This window comes from Serinus canaria, chromosome 20 (assembly GCF_022539315.1).
Source record: "Serinus canaria isolate serCan28SL12 chromosome 20, serCan2020, whole genome shotgun sequence".
In the NCBI taxonomy this organism is placed as follows: Eukaryota; Metazoa; Chordata; class Aves; order Passeriformes; family Fringillidae; genus Serinus; species Serinus canaria.
Window position 1 is genome coordinate 6,209,166 of NC_066333.1, and position 20,036 is coordinate 6,229,201.

General features: G+C 53.8%; 1 protein-coding gene and 1 long non-coding RNA gene across 4 annotated transcripts; one reads left to right on the plus strand and one right to left on the minus strand.

Moving 5' to 3' along the window:
• Positions 1 to 474: 474 nt before the first annotated feature.
• Positions 475 to 8,755, plus strand: LOC108962463 (uncharacterized). 3 transcript variants are annotated; one of them, XR_003945154.2, is made up of 4 exons: positions 505 to 817; positions 4,026 to 4,342; positions 5,280 to 5,377; positions 7,565 to 8,755. It is a non-coding gene; the product is annotated as an uncharacterized LOC108962463 (long non-coding RNA). The 3 variants fall into 3 exon arrangements; XR_003945153.2 differs by having other exon boundaries at positions 508 to 817; positions 5,280 to 8,755; XR_001991085.3 differs by lacking the exons at positions 5,280 to 5,377; positions 7,565 to 8,755 and having other exon boundaries at positions 475 to 817; positions 4,026 to 4,522.
• A 6,710-nt stretch (positions 8,756 to 15,465) lies between these two features.
• R3HDML (R3H domain containing like) lies at positions 15,466 to 19,292 on the minus strand. The gene is made up of 5 exons (XM_009092984.4): positions 18,899 to 19,292; positions 17,535 to 17,653; positions 16,873 to 17,005; positions 15,742 to 15,857; positions 15,466 to 15,640 (listed from the first exon to the last, which is right to left on the minus strand). Exons 1-5 carry the CDS (start codon positions 19,157 to 19,159, stop codon positions 15,508 to 15,510), a joined length of 762 nt encoding a protein of 253 aa, XP_009091232.1. The 5' UTR covers positions 19,160 to 19,292; the 3' UTR covers positions 15,466 to 15,507.
• Between the last annotated feature and the right edge of the window lie 744 nt (positions 19,293 to 20,036).

The following is a 20,036-nucleotide window of genomic DNA, read 5'->3' on the forward strand; positions in this document are numbered from 1 at the left end:
CTGCAGTTCCTGCTGGCCCATCTCTCCTCCCTGCTGCAGGACACAGCCCTGCCTGCCAGTGGATCCACCGGGCACCCCAGTCTGGGGCTGCCTGCAGATGTTCTGAGCATGGACCATGACCAGGGGCCCTCCTGCCCCTTGCTTTTCTCTCTCACAAGAAGTGCCTTGCAGAAAAGGCAGTGCCCAGAGCCAGCAGGACCCCCTCAGCTTTCATCGGCACTGCCATCGCTGGCCTGGCAGCCCTGACTCCAGAGCTCTGCTCCCTGTCACTTACACCTCCAAGGCCACTGTGGAGCTGCAATATTTCACATGCTGCTTTATTTTTTCCCCTCATGCCCACGAAGCAGAGGTGGGCTCAGGTGTGAAACCTCTGCAGAGCAGCAAAGCCCTGAGCACGGGCAGGGCCTGCTCGGCCCGCCGCCATTTCACCAGCGAGCTGTGGGGAAGCAGGAAGCCCAGGTACAAGACAAAGAACAAAAGTCCCAGGGGAACGTCACCAGCGTAGTCATCTCCACACATGCAAAGGTCCCTTCTGCCTTTTTTTTTTTTTTTCCCCTTTGAAATTTCAAATTCCAGTTTGTGGACAAAGTCCTGCCTATCTGAGAATATAGATCTCCGACCACTGACCAAACTCCACTTCAAGCAGTCCCGAGGACTGTTCTTCCCCTTGCCCACGGATGTGTCTGCTCAGTCCTTGGATTTCTCAGGATCATGCTGAAAATTTTGCACTGGAGCACAGCACTTGTACTTGCACAAAGCGGATTTTGCACTTAATGTCAGCAGCTTCCTTTCTGGGAAGAACCTCGGGAATAACCAGGTAGGAACCTTATCACCTACAATTCATTTGGCCAGCCATTGCAGAGAGAAAAGGAGAAGGAGGAACAAGGGCTTCCATTGTGCTTGTACCAGCAATTTTAGCTCATCATTTAAGTAAGGGAAGGGGGAAAAAAAAAGGCAGCTTCAGGGGGGATGATAAACTAGAGGGAACATGAGCTTGTGGAGGCAGAGCCACTCTGTATGGTTAACTGATAACTCCAATTTGCCTCTTCCCTCTCATCTTTTCTGATTCTCTCAATTAAGTTCAACTTATTCTCATGCTAATCATTTCTTGACCTGTTTATTCTGCATTAAAAAATTAACAGAGAGCAGTTTACTGCATGACTTGCTCACACAGAATTGCTACAGATTAGCAGGCATGCTTTAAGCCCCTGCTCTGATTCTTTTGGGTCTCACAGCCAGTCTGCACAGCTCGAGGATGAGCTTTTTTTTCCTGTTTTTAAAGAACAGCTTTTTCTAAAGTCAATATAAACCCCCCTCTTTTCATGCCTTGAGTATATTTGCTCGGTGACTATTTCCAAATGGGAAAGATAAAGCCAAGGGCTTGTGTTTTGTCAGACTTTTGTAAACAGGGGTATTTAGGCCATACTGTCAAACTCTCCTGCCTTTTGCCTCAGCGTGCTGTGACTCCAAAGCAGAGTTGTCAGTGTGTTAATAAGCAGCTTCAAGGAATTTTTGGGGGCTGGAGAGCTGCAGGTCAGTGCAGCTGCACAAGCCCCCAGATCATGGGGCAGATCTTTGCCTCTGCTCTGGGCAATCATATGACAGACACACGGAGGGAGGTCTGCTCCCATGTCCTTCCCCAGAATGTCCCCAGAAGCTGTGAGAAGCCTCCAGGAAAACAGATGATTGAGCAGAGATTGTTTAGGGTCTGTTTGCCCCTTGCCAGCTGCACACTGCACATCCCTGCCCCAGCAAAACACTTTGTAGAGGTGAAAATGAGCCATCAACTCCATCCAGGGAGGTGGATCGGAAAGATCCAGCAATAAGAGGCAGGAGGAGACCACAGCCATGTGCCAGACCTTGCCTGGGGAAGATGCAATCAATTTTATCATCCTGTTCCACAGCAATCACTCTTGGTGATTTGCTTTCCCCAGGGCCGAAGTGCCTGTCTCTAGGATTGGGGCAGATTTGCTGTTTGGAGCTGGGGACAATGGCAAGGACAGACAAACCCTGGGCAGACCCCAGACATGCTGTCACTGATGAGCACATGACATGTGGTGGCACTCCAGGCTCCCCAGCGCACCTCAGGGTGACAGAGGCAGCTCCATTGCAACCTTAGGCTGTTTCTGAAGTTATCAAAAAGTAGCCACACCAACCAATACTGTCCTGGTTCCCAGACCACAAAATCCCCATATGGAGAACTGAGGCAGCTTTTGGGCATGGGGAAGAGTCACTTTAAAGAAGGTATAAGACTCTGCCTGAACTCCTCTCCAAAAGCAACAAGTGCATTTCAGACAAAGCTGGGATGATGCTGAGCCTGGAGGCAATTATTGGAGCTAAAATAAATAGCTGCTCTGCAAAAGTGGTGGGGAAAGAACTGCAAACGTGGGGACAGACAGACCATTTCAGCATACACTGCTCTGGTGATAACACTGTGCTTGCCTTTCATCCCAGGACTGCAGAGAGGTTTATTATCCTGCCTAACAAGGGCTCTGAACTCTTGAGGAAGTAATTATTATTTCTCCTCAGAGCTGTTATTATGCAAGAACAGTAAATTTGAGCTGTTCCCAGAAGGGTGGCTGTACTTGAAAATGCCAGGGCATTTGCTGATGTGTATTTGCCATCACTCTGCCTGCCCTGAAAGCAGCATCTGGCTCTGGGACCTGCAGTTTTGCAGTTCTGACTCTGGAAATCCGTTTGCTCTGTTTTTATATAAAATCATGCAATGAGCTGGGCCCAAGAGAGAAAGGGGAATAGATTCATCTTCTTCCATTACACCACAGGCTGCAACTTGGCCCAAGCTACAGCTCCCACCACTGATCCCACTTGCCCCCTTCAAACCCTACACCACAGACTCTGCACTCCACCCAAACCCTGACCTAGAAGAGACCTGGACACTTTCCTGCTAAACACTCTCCTGCCTGTTTGGGAGGAAGTCCAGAAAATTCTGACTTTGCCATGTGCTGTTCCAGGTTCACTGACTACACTGGCAAAAGCTTGGCTGAAATCCATTGGTTTAAACCCCACTGAAAGGGGAGCAGGAGCCTCAGGGAAGCAGCACAGGAAAGAGAGTTGGCTGCCAGCAGCAGACACCTATTGCTGTCTGTGCCTTGCCAGCTCACACATTTAGTGTGGCAGGAATCTCAGCAGCCCGCTCTGGACCTGGGGAGAACTTGTTTAGCAGGTGGATATAATTCCTTTGGACCTGAAGTAATCCTGAAGCTTACAAGGAAAAGGATCCGTACTGAGCTCACAGTCTGGCAGGAAAGTGAGTCTCTCCCTTCAGCCCTGCCAGCTGTTTGCAGGGCTTTTAGGTTTCATTGACTTTTTACATTCATTATACACACATGAAACAGCCCCTGAATCGTTTCAGCTGTGGAGCAATAGGTGAAGGAGGAGAACAGCCAAAATCAACAGTGGTTACACATCAAGTTTTTCCTTTTTTTTTAAATCTTTTTGCAAAGCTAGGTGCATCAGCAAGCCACGCCTGGAAGTGACTTCCAGTGGCTGCTGGGGCTCTTGGGATCAACCCTCCCTCAAAATTAAGGCAAAAGACTGCAGTGCTGCTGAAGGGTGGAGGGAGAGCTGCAACAGGGCAAGGGTGTCAGGGGACAATCTAAGCCCATGGCCCTGGAGGAGGGCAAGTCAAGAGCACCTCAAGGGCAAAAAGCATCTCCTTGGACCCAGCAGCTCCAGCTGCCCTCCTGACCCGGGCTGGCTGGCAAAGTTAGCCCCAACTGGGGGGTTGAACTTGGGGGAACATCTCAGGACAGGGCCATGTGGGGCTGGTGGGAGGAAACATGAGGAAGGAGGGAGGCTGCTGCAGGTGGAAGCACTGGCAGCTCTGAACCGGGAAAGGTAGGCTGGGAATGGGAAAAAAAAAAAAAAAAAAAAAAAAAAAAAAAAAAAAAAAAAAAAAAAAAACCACAAAAAACCACACAGATGGATGATCAGTTAAAATTTGGGAGATTCTAGTTTGTGGAGACAGAAGGAAACAAGTTAGTGCAAAATTTTTTTCTCTGCAGGAATGCCTGAGTAACCTGTCATGTCCTCAATGTCCTCAATCAGCAGAGCACAGCAAGGGGTGAGTGAAAGCCAGACAACTCTCAGGAGCTCCATGTCCACAGCAGCTGCACACCCCCCACACACCCTCCTGTGTGACACAACCCTCCTGTCCACTGCCAGAGAAACAAAAACACAGCAGAAAGCAAGGTATGGGAACATGAGAACACAGCAAGGGCAGGGGATCACACGTCCCTACAGTTCCAGAAACCACAGCCAGGACACTGCAGGGACAACTGCCTGGCTCCCAGCTAACAAACATGGAACTGCTGATCAGCCTGTGAGTATTCAGCCTCGGTCTGCAACACTGGATGACACTATTGTTTGTCCCTTTACATTCCTGCAAGTCCCAGTGCCATTGGCCTCTTGTATCATAAAGAAATTAAAATATATTATGACCATAAATGACATCATTTGAGGAAATGAACCACTTGTAGTAAACGTATCATGGGACGCTGAAGCCATGAGCTCTCCTAAATCAATTGCCAGCTGATAAAGAGTGCAGGTACTGCTGGGAGCTGCCCCCAGCATGTGACTCCCCACTGGCATGGGATGGTGGGGATGTGACTGGGGGTGCAGGCTACCCCTGGAAGATCAAACCCTACCACCAGCACAAGCCCTGCTTGTGGTCAAGCAAGAGGAGCAGCTCAGTTTTTGCTGAGTCCCAGAGAGGAATGGAGGCTTTTGAGGTGTTTTGGGGATGGGGTTGTGTGAGGCACAGGGGTCCAGGTTCAGGAAGAACCAAACATGTCCAAATTCCTCACAGTGCTGGCAGTGGTATGCAGGAACTTGGACAAATTTGGTGCATCCTAAGCCTACCCAGCCTCCTGACCTCCACACCGAGGTCCCCATGGGTGCTGGGGCTGAGAGGCTGAGCACAGAGCTGGCTGGAGTGGACCACAGAGGGGAACCCTAAAAACCTTACTGGTAAGGACTCTATGCAACCAGTAAAGTTTGCACTGGAAGTGTTTTTCTCTTAGTTGCTTCTAAGCTTTCATTCTGAGGTCTGGGAAGTCCCGCTGCAGATCTGGCTCAGGAGCAGAGGCTGTGCTGTGAGTGCCAGGATCATCCCCAGCCCAGCTGAGGCTGCAGCCCAGGGCAGGAATGCCAGGCACTGGGAACTGGCCTGACAATGACTGAATCATTTCCCAGACAGCACAGGCAATCACTGGGGTATCCATGGGATGCCAGCCTGACTCCACCATCTCTTCCCCCAGGAGTCACAGCACCCACCATGCTTCCCCATGTTGGGGTATCTCTCTCTTGAGCCCCAGAACCAACTTGGGAACATGAGCCATCATCACCCACAAAGCTGGTATGTGCACCCTGAATGAAGCAAAACAGAAACCAAAGACATGGGGGTCCCAAGCTCTGGGTACCAGCAATACCAGTGGGAAGGAGCATATTTTGGCAGCTCCAAATCCCCACTGGACACCCTTTATTCAATGCCCTTCATTTGCATAAACTCTATAGCGCTGGCTCTGCAGCTGCTTCTCTCCCTGCTGCAACTGCTGGGGGAGCAGGGGGGTACCTGGTGTTTCCTGGAACAGGTGGTATCTGCTGCCATTCATCTTCCAGGGGCGCTCAGCTCCGTGGGCAGAGCTAGGGGAGTCTGGCCCCTGGCTGGGGCCGTGCAGCCGGCGAGCCCCCCGCAGGCAGCGGGGCACGAGCCATGCCCAGGAGCAGCTTGTGGCGCAGAGCAGGGACAGGCTAATCCCTTAATGCTGGTCACAATGAGATTTGATGGGGAGCAGCAGTTTGTACTGCAGAGCCACAGGTTTTAAAGGGTTCTGGCCACTACCCGGAGGAAAATTATAAGGTGGCTCTGAGTCTGTGCCCCGCTGCCAGTGCCCACAGCAATGCCCGCTGCTTTCTGGGCCACCTTTCTGAGCCTGCTCTCTGCCCTGCCACTGGGTTTCTTTAGGGCAGGAGTACCTGACCCTATGTGCAGGCCTGGAGGTTGATCCAGAAGTTGTGCCTGGGTGTGTCTAACAGCAGGAGTGAGTCTGGCTCCTCAGGGAGAAGCTGCTTTTGGTTTAAAGTGTTTCTATATAAATAGCCAGAACACCATATCCTTGAGCAACAACCTTGGTCTCCCCTCCCAGCTGACATCACAATGCAGGATGACTCAGTCCAGAGGGGAGCAGGGAGGCTGCTGAGCACCCAGAGTTTTCTTTTCTGCAGGAAATGTGGTCTGGCAAGTGTGGCCATGTTTATAATGGAGGAGGAAAATCGTGTGAGGGAATAGAGTGGCACTTCACTAGGGTTTCACAGGCACTGAGTGACTGGATCGCTGAAAAGGAGACCTGACCTGGGTACCACCTTGGGCTGCATAGCTGTGACCCAACTAGGGCCAGGTCTCATCAACCTCTGTGTCCAGAAGAACCAAGTCAGGGACAAACCCATCTCAAACACCCATTTTCCTTCCTCCTTGGATGACTCTTCCTGCCAAGCCCACCTCTGCTTTTGCTGTGCCAAGGAGAAGAGAGCTCATTCCTGCCCTCCAGATATCGAGCCCTAAGCAGCACCTTGAAGGCACTAGTCTAATGGAGCAAAAGTGTTCCTAAATCATTCCTGTCCTGCCTCCACAGACTTCTGCTTCCACCCAGGCCTGCCTGAGGTATATTTGAGTTAATCTGGAGTGCCCACAGTCAGCAGCTCCAGAATGCTCCTGGAGTGGGGAGTGAGCTCTGTCCCTCAGCTCTGTGCCCAGGGAGGGGTGTGCTGGCAACAGGGGCTGATGCCCAACACTCCCACGTGGAGCAGGGAGCAGCATCAAGGGCAGGGCTGGGACTGAACTGTGTGTAACCCTGTGACACCTCCCTGCACCCCTGTGTTGCCACACAGGTTTTAGTGGCTGTAATAGGAAACACACCCAAGTCAACAGACATTTCTCCCAGACAATGGCAGTCTCCAGGCACACACCCATGGATGAGCCAGAGGCAGCACTCAGCTCTGCTTCCACCACCTCAGTCCCACCACCTTGATGGCAGCAGACCCTAGGCAGGTCTCTGGATCTGAAGCCTAGCTGTTTGTCCCCTTGTCCCTCCTGCATCCTTATTCCACTCTTCATTTTCTGTTGCTGCCTTTGGCCAGCCAACAACGAAACTGCATGAGCTGCTCCCTCAGGCATCCATCAGTGCTTTGTCCTTCCTTGCTGGGCCACCTCCACCTGAGCCTGTCCCTGGCACAGGACCCCCCTTCCCATGAGGTATCAAGGCTTTGGGGACCGTGTGGCAAAATGATCAGCATGCCTTGGGAGCAGAGGGGGACAGAAGTGGCTGAGTGGGGCAGAAGGAGCTGGGCTCTGCCTCCATGAGGGGCACTGGGCCATAAACCCAGCACGGTGGCTGTCGTTGTGTGTCAGCAAACACGTTGAGTGAGCTTGACTGTTGATTCTGACCATATAAACCAGTGTTGTGGCACTTGTTCAGGTTTGTGCAGGTTTTACAGCTCTTCTTCTGAGAAGTACCCATGTATTTGGTTTTGCTCCTTCCTTCAGGTCTATCTGTTGACATTGGCTCTCCTAACCAGAGCATTGGGCCATGCCAGGAAGCTGAGTGTGCGTCTCTCCTTGTGTTTCCCACTTTCCCAGGAGTTATCAACTATAAAATCTCACACACACCCATGGCTGGGACAGGTTTCTAGTGCACAGGCAGGTGAAAGGTGTCTGCTGGTCCCCACCACTGGTTGGTGGGTTTGGGTTCCCTGTGCTCAGACAGGAGATGAGCCACCCACCCTGAGAGATGGATGAGAAAAGCTGCAGGGAAGGTCCTACCCTGAAATTCTGGAGTGGAGTGAGCAAGGTCTGAGTTCTGTAGGGCTGTGATGAAAATCAGGCTGTCAAACCAACTTGGGTGTGCAGAGAAGGAGAAGATGCTCCCAAAGCACCGTCACAGAGGATATGGGCTATGCCTGGTCACCCTCAATGGAGGCACATACTATCACCCATTCCTCCTTCCAGCCCTCTTCCCAGCAGGAGCTGCCAGCAGCAGTTGTGCCCTCAGGGACACCTTGGTGCTGGAGGCTCAGAGGGCTTGAGCTCACAGTTATGGTCCCCATCTGTCTCAGCACCAGAGCTCCATTACCATGAGGATGCAGTTGGAATCCCTCTGGTGACTGCAGGATTTTGAGATAGATAATCTGGTCCAACCTCACAGAGCCAGAGTCTGTTTGCTCCTTGACTTTCACAGCCACTTGCTCTGCCTGAGCTGCTCCTCCCACCCCTTTGGTGCAGCATCCTGAGCCTACCTTATTTTTTGAGACATATTTCCTGAAGGGATTTGCTGAGTAATCTCCGTCGATGCTCAGGCTGGAGCTTGGACAGGAGCTGTTCCTGGGTGATTGCTTCTGGGACCCAGCTTTGCTCAGAGGTCCCAGTGCCTCTGCCCAGGACAGGAGAGCAGAGCCCTCAGCCCCAGGTTCACCCTACAACCCCTATCTTGAAATTCAGCTTCCGTGAAAATTCTGCAACATTTGCCATTTCCACATACATTTCTGCCAGGAACCTTGTTTGCTTGAATATTTGAGGAGAGCAAACAGAGAAGGATCCTAAACACAAACAGTCATGGATTTTTTTTTTTTTTGCAGTCTTTGCCCTGTTCTAGCCACAAGCCTGCCAGTAGAGATACTTGCAGGCATCCCCTGATGTACCCCTTGGCTCTGCCCTATGTGCTGCCCTGTGCCCCACTGCTGGCCCTGGTCCTGTTCCCAATACTGCTGTATCTAGGAGAAACTCACCCAGCCCTTGCTGTCTGTGGGACCACCGTCATTCACCACTCCTTTGCACTCATGCTAAGTAAACATTTTTTAGTGCCATTTAAGAAATGTCAGCAGATGACTAACAGAGTATGACTGGCAGACCCATGTCTGCCCTGCTGAGCTCTGAACATTTCTCAGGCACTTCTCAGGCACTTCCTGAGCCTCTTGCTGCTCACCTTCCAGAGCTGGAGCTCATTTCCTGCTGCCAGCAGCCCTCTGGGCACACTCCCCCTATAAAAATACCATTGTGTTTCAAGCAAAGCCGAAGCTGGGGGAGTGCTGCTGGCTCCATAAATGGCTGGAATGAGGTGGGAGAAGTCACAGCCCTGTGGGTAAGTGCAGACACCTTGTGACACTGAGCAGCATCCCCAGCTATTCCCCAGGAAACCTTTGTCAGCAGCAAACAGCTCTTGGGAGCAGGCCAAGGTGCTAACACAGTGATTGTGCCTTTTGCATCCCAGCAAATACCTGTGCTTATTCCTGCCTGCACCAATACCCTGCTCAGGCACTGGAAAGTGCTGACTTTGCCAGCACCAGTGTTACAGCCACCCCAACATCCATCAGGGGTGGCCAGAGTGGGGACAAGGAGTGGAGCTGTGTCAGGTGTCCCAAGACCCATTGGTCCAGGCCTTGGACACAGAGACCAAGGAGTTAACAGAGGAATTAAAGAGCAGCTGATGTGAGTAGTTGAGGAGGAAAAGCTCAGTTCAGGTCATATCTAGAGGAAACCTGTAAAAAATGCAATGCATCTGACAGTGAAAATTAAAAATACTCAGAAAATTGGCCCCCTCTTATGTTTCCCAGTTGAAACTATTGCCCACATCTGACCAGTGCTCCTGAGCACCAATGACATCTGGCATTTTTCAGCTCTTTTCCAAAGCTGCTTTACTGAGCAGGGCCAGTCCTGATCAAGCACTGGTCACTGTAACCACCAGCCCTGGGGATCCCCAGCTCTGAGGAGATCCAAAATATGAAGGAGTGGTGCTGCCTGCACTGGGATTGAGACCAATTGCCCAAATTGTGCCCAAGTCTCAGTGGGAGGATAAAGGTGGATCAAGGGGCTCATCCCTTCCTTGCTGCCCAGGAGGAGATGTTCCCCTTGCCCCCTCTCCATCCTCCACCTTCTCACACACCTATTTGCAGCTTCCTGCAGGGATTTAGCACCAGTGGAGCCTTTTCCTGCTCACAGCCAGTCCTCAGCAGGTGCTTCTGAGGATTTGGAATGTGCCTCCAGCTTCAGGTCTCTCCAGAGCTGCAGCATCACTCCCTTCTCCCCCAGGGACCCCCCCAGGGACCCCCCCAGGGTGCTGGGGACAGGCCAGCTTTGTCACTGCCTGGCAGGGCATCCTCCAAGTCCTTTACACAAGGCACAGCTCTGACGGGAGGGAAATCAGTGTCCCCAAGGTGTCTATAGGGAAATTCTGGTGACGGTCTGGGGCAGAGATGGATGGGGATGGTTGCAGTAACTGCAGTGAGGGGATGCTCTTACTGATGCCAAGAGAGGGCCAGACCTGCCCCCAAGGCTGAATGCCAGTTCCAAGCTTTCCCATTAGAATGTACCCCTGGCTTCAGATGGATGCTGAAATTCTGAAGCTCCAAAGATGGGTGGGGAGAAGGGAAAATCAGAAAAATCCTTCCATCTATCAAAAGAAATAGAAAATAACTCTGTGATCCCCTCCAAGGCTGAAGGCTCCTCTGGAGGACCCAGGTGTGCCCCCATCAGGCATGCCAGCTCCATGGCCTCTCCTGCTGAGGGCTTGGAGCTGTTGGCTGCAAGGGCATCACTATGGGCATGGCTGGGGCTCAGCACCACCACTGCTGTGTGAGCTCCCCCACTGCTTTGCAAGGGAATAAACATCCCAGTGACCCTGGGAAGGGTTTGGCCACCACTTTGCCATCTGCAGGATGGTGCATCCCAGCTGCTGTGCCCACTCTGCTGCCCAGCCCCAACCCAAACCTACAGAGCTGCCAGGGAAGACAGACACTGCCCAGTCCCCATCCCACCAAACCTTCCTCACCTCTATTTGGATAACTTTTTCACCCATTTTATTTATGAGCATTCCCCTCCTTCTGCCAACACTCTGAGTTTCCTCTCACTTTAGTCTGGGAGGCCCATCTCGCTTTTTTGTTCTCATTATTTCTCTCTCCCCCTTGCCTGGCCCCAGGCTTGCAGCAGGTGCTGGCCAGAGCCTGCTTTTGTTGGGCCACGGGAGCAGATGGGGAGAGCAGCCACAGGTGGGATGGGCAGTGATTGCTCCCCATCCACCCCACAGCACCTGGCTCTGCCTGCACTTGCCCAAGCTCAGCACATGGCTCAGTTACTGACTCTCAGACCGAAAAGTTAAAAACAACTTTAAAAATCATAATTAATAAAAATCATCTTTAAAAAAATCACTGTCAGAAATGTTTACCTGCCTGTGTTTAAGGTCACTGATGTGCCAGGGCTGGCAAGTGGCTGCTCACATTAGAGCCAGCTGCAAGTGGGCAGAATAACTTCATGTAATGTGATTACAGAGCTTCTTCAGCTCCTCCTGTTGCATGTGCCAGGCAAAGCTGGTTGCTCACTGCAGAAATTAGGTTGGATTTGCACCCTGGGGCAAAGCTGGATGCAGGCACCCTGGATGTGGGGACAGACAGACCTGCCCACCCTGGACCACCACATCTCCCAGGCTGATGTTCATCCCTTGAACCTCCCCTTGTCCTGTGAATGAGGTGCAGGTCAGTCCCTGGGAGCTGGGTGGGTCAGGAGCCCGCTCCCACCAGCAGCAGGGGCTTCAGCCTGGGGGATGCTCAACACTGGCTCCTCCTGGGCCAGTTCCCCCTCCAGGATCTGACCCTCTGCACATCTCAGAGGAATCAATCCTTCCTTTCATCAGCTCACACGTGTCCTTCACCACATGGCTCCTTGCACTTTGTCCAAGCACCACCAGCTGGACACAAAGACACAGCCTGCACTAAACAGACCAAAACCTGGACAGTTTTCTGGGCATTTTCCTGCTGTTGGCTCCTGCAGCTTAGAGGCAGGAGTGAACAGAGCTCCTCCAGAGACCTGGCTCCAGTGGGCTGGGGATGCACAACTGGATAAAAGCCAGGCTAAAACTCAGCATTCTGTAACTGCTTGATCACCACTGCCTGCTCCAGTGACACTATAGCAGATCCTATATAATTCCTACACATTTCCATTGCCATAAGCCATGGACCCACCAAAATGCTGACATGCCCTGTGTCTGGCCATTGCTCACCGTGGGGTGATGTTACCTGAAATAAAGTGATCTGCAGGGTACTAAAGTGCTGGGGGCTGGGGTGAGGAGGCACAAGGCAGCATGAATGCCACAACAGAGGTGGGTTAGGGCTGGAGGTGACACCTGTGGGAGGCTGCAGGCCTGGATCAAGGGAAGCAACCATCTAAAGAGAGACCATGAGCAAAATGCAGGAAGATGGTCTGAGTCCCACAAGCCATCCTGGGACCTAGGTTTGTACACACAGTACCTGGAAAGTGGGCTGGGCAGAGGCTGCACAGTTTTAAAAGAGAAGAGGAGCAGGACATGAAAAATAGAGTGAGGAAAACAAGGTAGTGTGATGGGGAGCCCCATGGAGTGTGATGGAAAGCCAGGGAAAGCGATGGAGAGCCCTTGAGAGTGATGGAGAGCCATAAGGATCTGATGGAGAGCTATGAGGAAGTGCTGGAGAGCCATGAGGATGTGATGGAGAACCTCTTAACTGTGATAGCTCAACTGCTGGGATCTCCCTCCACAGCCTGGCCATGCCCAGGGAACCAGGGTTCCCAGAACACACAGGACCCAACCAGCTGTGTGGGGATGCTGCCACCCAGGCACAGTTGTCCCATCCTGAGGATTACCATGGGCTGATATCAGCCCAGGCAAGGGTACCTATCCCCAGGGGTCCACGTGCATTTGTTGGCAGCTGGCATCTGTCAGAGCCAAGGAGCATAATCTGGAGCTGCTCCAGGCTGGTGCCCACTGTGCCACGCTGGGAGCACAGACACAGGCCTGGCAGGCATCTCGCTGCAGCCAGGTGACCAGGCAGCATTGTGCCAGCTGATGCTGTGCCCCGCAGAGGCTGGAGGCTGCTGCTTGTCCAGGCACTATACTCCCTGCTGGGAAACCTGCCCAGCCTAACACCGGCCCTGGGCAGGAGCACGGCGCTGGCAGGTGCCCGCTGTGCCCACTCACACAGCCCAGGCATGCCACAGGCCACCTGCAGCCTGTGTGTCCTAGGGCAGCACTTCACCTCCTCTAAACTGCAGCCACTTCTGCTGCGAGCCCAGCAGCAGCAGCAGCCCCTCTGCCAGCACGTGGGGCCGCTCTGCTCCCTCAGGCACGTGCCTTCCTCTTTGGGTCAAGCAGAGTGAAAGAGAGAAAACACACATAGAGGATTTACATCACATCCAAATCAACCAGAACCCTTCTCCTGCCTCCACCTCCAGCCTTGCCTGAGGCGGGGGGAGCACGGTGGGGCTGGGGGCTGCTGGCCGCTGCCAGCCCCGCTCCCCGCGAGCGACGCCAGGCCGGCAGCGCGGGCGCTGGGAACGCTGTACTCACCATATGGAGCCTCCATCTTAGCGCTTAGCTGGGTGCCTACATTGACCATGTCTCGCCGGCTACTGCTATGGGGACTTGGGGCGAAAACCAGAGGAAGTAGAGGAATAAAAAAGAAATCTAAATAAATAAATAAAAAATGTCTCTCACTAAGGAACTAGGTGAAGGCAGGAGGGAGCGCAGAGAGGCAGGGCGAGGAAACCTGCCTCTCCTGTTATCTTATTGATTCGCTTAATCAGGGCTAATGTGGGTGGAGATGTTAAATAGTAACCAAGCTCTTATGGAAACCAATCTGCAAGGTGCCGTTGCTGTAGCTATAGTAACTGCTGCCAAGCTAGAAACTCAAACACGGCTTTTACTGGACTCTTTTGGGGCTCCCGCTTGCAGATGGTGTCAAGGCCGGGGCAGCCGTCAGGCTGGGGTTCACCCCTGGCCACGGGGAGTGGGGGCAGCTGGATCCAGCTCTGCAGTGCCCCAGGTGCTGCTGGGCTTTGTGCCATCGCCCGCCCGAGGTGGGAAAACCAGGTCTGAGCCTGTGTCCTGCGCAGGGAAAACACAGCATGGGGGGCCAGGGGCTGGGGGACAAGGCAAGGGCACAGCAGAGCCTGGCTGAGGCACAAGGGGTAAACTGCCCAGGCCACGAGTCGGGGCTTGTCTGCCTGGTGCCAAACCAGAGAGGTTGCTTGGGGATGCTCTGGTGGATGCAGGGTGATGCCCAGAGCACAGGACTGGGCACAGGGTGTTCGCAGCTCCTCCCTGTCTCTCTTTGTTCCCCAAATCACGAGGTGGCCACAGCCACTTATGGTCATCTGTGCTCCCTCTGGGACTGCTGCATCCAGGACTTCATGGTAGCAGATGTGCAGATGGGCTCCCTGTGAGGCTGTGGCAGCCCCTGTGCCACTGGGGGCCCCATGTCAGGAGCAGTCTGGGCTGCCAGGGGCTGTATGAAGCCAGCAGGGCCATGTGCAACAAGTGTTGCTGAGAGGACACCAAGTGCATGGGGAATGAAGAGCTGAAGCTGAAAAAATGATTATCCATCAGCACAGAGCCTTCCATATCTCCTGTACATCTCAGGAAGAGACTAGGCTGGAGGAGGCACAGAGGGGTCCTTGCCAGTCTCAGGATCCCCCCAACACTTCAGCTATTGAAATCCTGTAGCCCTGAGGGGGCCAAATTAGGGATATCTACTCCTCTGGAATGGAAAAGCACATCCCAAGGGAGCATGCAGTGGGGAGAGTGCTGCTGGATGCAGAGGGCTGCGGCACAGGAATCCACAGCTGGATGCTCAAATCCAAGGACTTGTAATTCAGGAATCCCTGAGTTTGCTGAGTGTTGAGAGGTTCTAGAGAGGGAGAGGATGTGGATAATGGGGTGCTCAGTGGCACTGGGGGCGAGGTAGAGTAGTGGGATGGTGTGGGACAGCATGGGCGGGACACTGAGTTTGTGGCCCTTCAGCGTCATCACCAGCCCGTGTCCCAGCAGTGCTGGCTTCTCCCACACGATGGAGCAAAGCGCCCAGGGATCTCCTGTGCCCGTAGCCCGTGGCCCCAGCAAGGGCTTCTGCACCCCTTTTGCTGTTTACCCCTAAAACCAGAGCAAAGGCACTGGCTCGGTGTCAACCCGAGGCTTCAGGCTGCGAGTGAGGGAGAACCAACACAAGCATGGGGGTCTCCAGGCTGCTTTATTGGGGGGCTCAGAGCTGGGGGCCCCACAGTCAAAGGGACTGCTGGGAAGCAGGAGCATGCTCGGGGCTCCCCACTTATCCAGCTGCTCACCATGAGGGGAACATCTTGGAACACTTACACCAGCCTCTGCCTTAGCACCGGGAGTACAGTGAGGAAAACCCCCTGAGTCTGCAGAGCAGGGACCATGCCAGCCAGCCCCACTCCCTCCATGCACCCCAAAACCATCCCCATTTCAGAAAATAGGGGCCTGGACTGTCCATTGTTCCCCCGAGGTGGGAAGCAGCCAGACAGCACTGCTGGAGACCTGTGTTAGAAAAGCATTTTCCTACGTGGCATTAGGATGAAGCAGGTTGGACAGCCAGGCTGGCGGGGGGTCAGTGTTATAAATAATTCTTTTTCACCCCATATCCATTCCCAGAGCTCCTTCTGGGGCTGCAGCCCTAGAACCAGCTGACTTGGTTGGATTTGACTCCGCTGAAGCACATGTTGTTGGAGCAGCCCCCGCCGTAGGTGGGAGGGCAGGCTGAGCACGGCCGCCCCACCTTGTAGGGCGCTTCTCCCAGCCAGTTGCCCCTAAAAAGAGAGGAGGGCATCACCTCTGAGCATCATCAGCCCACTACTGACACTGCTGTGGGGAGGGAGGATGGCACGGGGGGCTCTCCCCAGTCACTTACTTGATGGCATAGTTGCAGACCAGGAGGGTGGCATGACGCCACGTGCTGCCCCACACCCGCACGTTGGCACAGGTGCCCAGGGCGCAGCCCAGGCGGCTCGAGGTTGCCCACACCATCTGTGCCAGGACAGAGAACAGACACTGTTGGTGTCCATCCACCCAGACATCCCACAGTGATAGCCCCAGGATGCCAGCACAGGGCTCTGTTCCCCCAGGGAATTGCATCCCAGCTGCCTCAGTCTCTGGCTGGATGCTGGCCCATCACAGGCAGTGCTGTGTTAGCAGAGGGTGAGTTTTTGCTCTCTCTCTCTCCAACCTGCAACCTGCACTGCTCTGCACAGGATTGCCTTGCCAAGCTCACATCCATGAGCAGCAGAGTCTGGGTCACTGCTCCAATTTATCCAAATTAGCTCCTAAACCTCATGCTGAATCATGGCCAGCAGCTTACCCTGCACACAGGGAGGTTGAGCAGAGACTAAAGCTCCTCCTAAAGCCTCTCAAGGTTAAATCTCTTCCATAAAAAGTGTATATTGCCCTTTTGCAACCGAGAGCAACCCTGAGTATCCTCATGAATAAGCCTCATGAGGATGCAGATGCTCAGGTAAAGGTTGGAACCATGAAGAAGAGGCAATTAGGGGTTGACACAACTCTGCTGCCAGGCAGAGGAACAGAGGAGTTTTCCACCTTGTGCTGGCCAGGCTGTGTGGGGATGTGCCAGGGGATGAAGGGGCTGCATTCCCAGGGAGCCAGAAACAGCTGGGTGCTATGAAGCTGTTCCATCACAGAGAAGAGGATCCCTGCTTGGCAAAAGTACAAAGCATTTTTTTCTCTTTTTCTCTTCACCACCTTTAAGTTGCCAGATGTGCAGTGAGGAGAGAAAGGCCAAAGGAGAGGGAAAAAAGCTTGTTAAAAAAGAGAAACCTCCTTGTTAATTGGCCAGAAGGTCCCAGCTGTTCCTCCAGAGGGTTGTGAACCCCTGGGACCTTCATACAACAGCCCAAATGCTGGAAAAGCCCAGGGTGGGAGGGCATCACTGGCATCCCTCCAGCAGACACACTGCCAGCTGGCAGAAGAGCTGTGAGCTGCACAAGGCCCCCCTTGCATCTGGATCCTGGAGGGCTGCAGTGCTCACCTGTGTGTAGTGGCTGCAGACAGAGCCGCTGCATTTGGAGGGGCAGCGGGGGTTGCACTCGCGGGGGTGGGGGAAGGAGTAGTGCTGCTTCTCCTGGTGCCAGGATTTCACCATGTCCATGACAGAGCGGTACCTGCAATGGTGCTACAGCTAAGGTGGATCTCCTCCACATCAGGGGTCATGGGTTGAGAAAAGGAAGGGAAAGATCCACTGTGAGGAAGTGGAGGAGAGAAATGGTTTGGAGCCAGGGCTCATTGGGAATGAGCATTCCTGGGAAAAGGGGGGTAAGGACATCCTTGTGCCAAGCCCACTTGTGTTCGAGGCCAGAAGACCAGAGACACCTGAGCGCTCAGCCACGTGGAGGAAATCCAGGACCCTTATCCCCCTGGTCTGGGTGCCTGGCAGAGCGGGGAATAACAGCAAACTTCCCAAATGAGCAGCAGGCACCTCTGCTTCCCTGTATTTACCCATCTGCAAGAGCTGGGGCCTCCTCCTCCACCCTGTGGTCCTTGATGTCCCTCCCAGCTCTATCTCACTCCGTACAATGGCAGCTCAGAGCCCCTCTGCTCCTTGGCTGAGGGGCTGCTGCTGCTGCTCCTCCTCCTGCAGCATCATGGGGTGGGGGGTTTCCCAGGAGCTCACTGTGCCTGCAGGGCACTCACCTGCCCGATTGGATGGAGAGGTTCTGTCCCACATACTTCATCAGCTCGGGGGGGCCGTGGTCCCACAGGCAGCGTGCAGCCCACGCCTCCGCTGCCCTGGCCAGCCGCTCATCCCACACCTGGCCAGGGAAAGGAAACGGGCAGGCAGGAGTTTTGGTTTCCCAGAGGAGGGAAGAGGAGAAACCTGCTCCCTTGTGCTATGTGGGCTTTCTGAGTACCCCTGAGTGTCCAAAAAACACTGACTCATGCATTAGGCTAGAGAACACCCAGGGGAAGGAAGCACAGCAGCATGTCCAGGAGCCATGGACCTCACCAGCTATTGCCACAGCTCTGGACACACAGTGTAGCAGAGCAGGGATGCCCTGCAGTGCTGCAAGCCCTGTGTGTGTGATTCCCTCCAGGAATGAGCTCCTGCACAAGGTGGAGCTGAGCACAGGGGTGAAACCCTGCAGCCCTCACAGCTGTCCCAGCCCTCAGTGCAGCCCTGGCACAGCCTGACCGGTGAGCACAGCTGGTTCCTTCATGCATTATTTAAAGCTCCCTCACCGACATCCTGAACGCCTTTGGGGAGATGCCTGTGTGAGTTACTTTGGAAGGCAGGAATTTAGGCCAAGCAAGAAGCAGTGCAGGATGTTCCCGGGCATGTCTGACCTGCTCTGGTACCCAGCAAGCTGGGCTTCTGTGTGCTTCTCCAAACCACATCCAGGGACCACCCAGCTGCTCCTCAGAGCTGGTCCCCTTCCTGGGAGCAGAGCAGCATGTGGCCTCTCCTGCCCTGAGGGTCCTGCCCTGTGTAGGCTGGAAATAGCTCCTCTTGGAGGACCTTTAGGGCTGGGTTAGGATTTCCAGGCAGGGTGGACAGAACCTGGGGAAAGCTCGACCCAGAGTGACCCTCATCTGGAGCTGCCCAACTTGTCAAGGCTGTGCATCCCCTCCTTGACTCACTCCTGAACGTTTATTCTTCTCGAGATGGCGCCACTTGGAACACTCAAAAGGGACCCTGGAAGTTGTGATGGGATCATCCCTCACAGATGCAATCAGGGAGAGGCTCCTACCTGGGCTTTGGGTTGGGACCTGAGCTTTTCATGCTTGTAGCCACCTCCCAGATATCCCAGACACAGGCCCACTGATCCTAAATCTGCCCTCATGGGGAAATGTCTCTCTGTGCTGGGACTCCATCCCTCCTGCACAGAGGCTGCAGGGGTCTGCTTAGCCCCTGGGACCCAAAAAATCCCCCAGGGCACGGGTTCAGCCAGGAACCTGGCCAGCACCCTGACATCCCTCCTAGGCTGGGGCTCTCACATCAGAAGTGAGCCCCTTGATCCCACCAGAGCTGTGGATTACCCTGCCACAGCCCAACTCACCATGTATTCCATATTGGCAGCAGGGGGAGACACCTGTGCCCGCACTTGGTTGTGATAGTCCAGAATGACACTCATGTCCTGGGGGGACAGGAATCGCTTCCGCCGGCCCCGCGGGAGCCCCTCGCCCCAGAGCAGCCCCGCGGCCGCGCCCGCGGGCGGGGACAGCAGCTCGGTGGCGTTGGGCAGCAGGAAGGAGCTGGACAGCTGTGTCACCCAGCAGCCCAGGGCCGTGAGGTACAGGTGCAGGTGGAGCACATCCATGCCAGCCCGCGTGCGGGGATCGGCCGGCAGATTTCTGCTCCTGCACGGAGTTAAGCAAGGACAAGAGGGATTGCTGGTCCCTGCTGCTGGTGTGCAGATCTAGGAGAGAAAACAGCACAGGCACCACTCAGGATTGCAAGCACCGTGCAAGCACCATTTCCCAAAATAAGGTGGAAACAAATTTTCTTTTCCCCTATTAATAATAGTAGTTTTTCCCTATTACAATTACTAATGTTTAAAATTTATCTCTTTAATAACCTTATTTATCAGAGCCAATTCCCCAGGGCTGTCAGGGATATACCTGGGGAATTGATTTTGTTTTAAAAAAAGATGAAATCAGTAGAAAGTCTCCCCCTTTTTTCACATATGGCACATACCTGTGGCAGAGGGGATAGTTAGGAGTATGCTGAGAGTCACTGCAGCCGCCTGCCCTGTAACTTCCCAGGAGTTTGGTTTGTTGAATAAATCCCCAGCACAAACAGAAACTTCACACAGATAAAGAAACTCACAGCAAGACTTAAAAACATTGTCAAGAAATCCTAACGACTCGTTAGGATTTAGGTGGAAAAGAAAAATCGGCGCTGCAAAAGCCGAGTATTTTATTTAAAAAAAAAAAAAAAAACGGGAAAACGCTGGAATATCCCCTGATCCGTCAGCCGATGCACCTCCTAGCATCCCTGCCAGCCCTTCCCGGAGCAGCGGGAGGATGTTCCCGCTAGCACGTACCGTGAGCGCTGCGCTGGGAGCGGCGGAGCCCGGCGGTGGCGGCGGGATGGAGCTGCGGGAACAACCTGCCGGGGCAGATGCGGGAGGCTCGGCTCAGCCCCGGCGGGCAGCCCGCTGCGGCCGCTGACGCACAAGCTGCATCTTAACTCTT

Bases quoted from the DNA above. Each gene is read 5' to 3' on its own strand.
- R3HDML (XM_009092984.4), bottom strand. From the start codon at position 19,159: ATGGATGTGCTCCACCTGCACCTGTACCTCACGGCCCTGGGCTGCTGG. The intron at 17,654-18,898 runs GTGAGTTGGGCT...TTCCCTGGCCAG, and splicing joins CTGCCAATATGGAATACATG to GTGTGGGATGAGCGGCTGGC. The intron at 15,641-15,741 runs GTAAGTGACTGG...CTCTCTTTTTAG, and splicing joins GTCTGCAACTATGCCATCAA to GGGCAACTGGCTGGGAGAAG.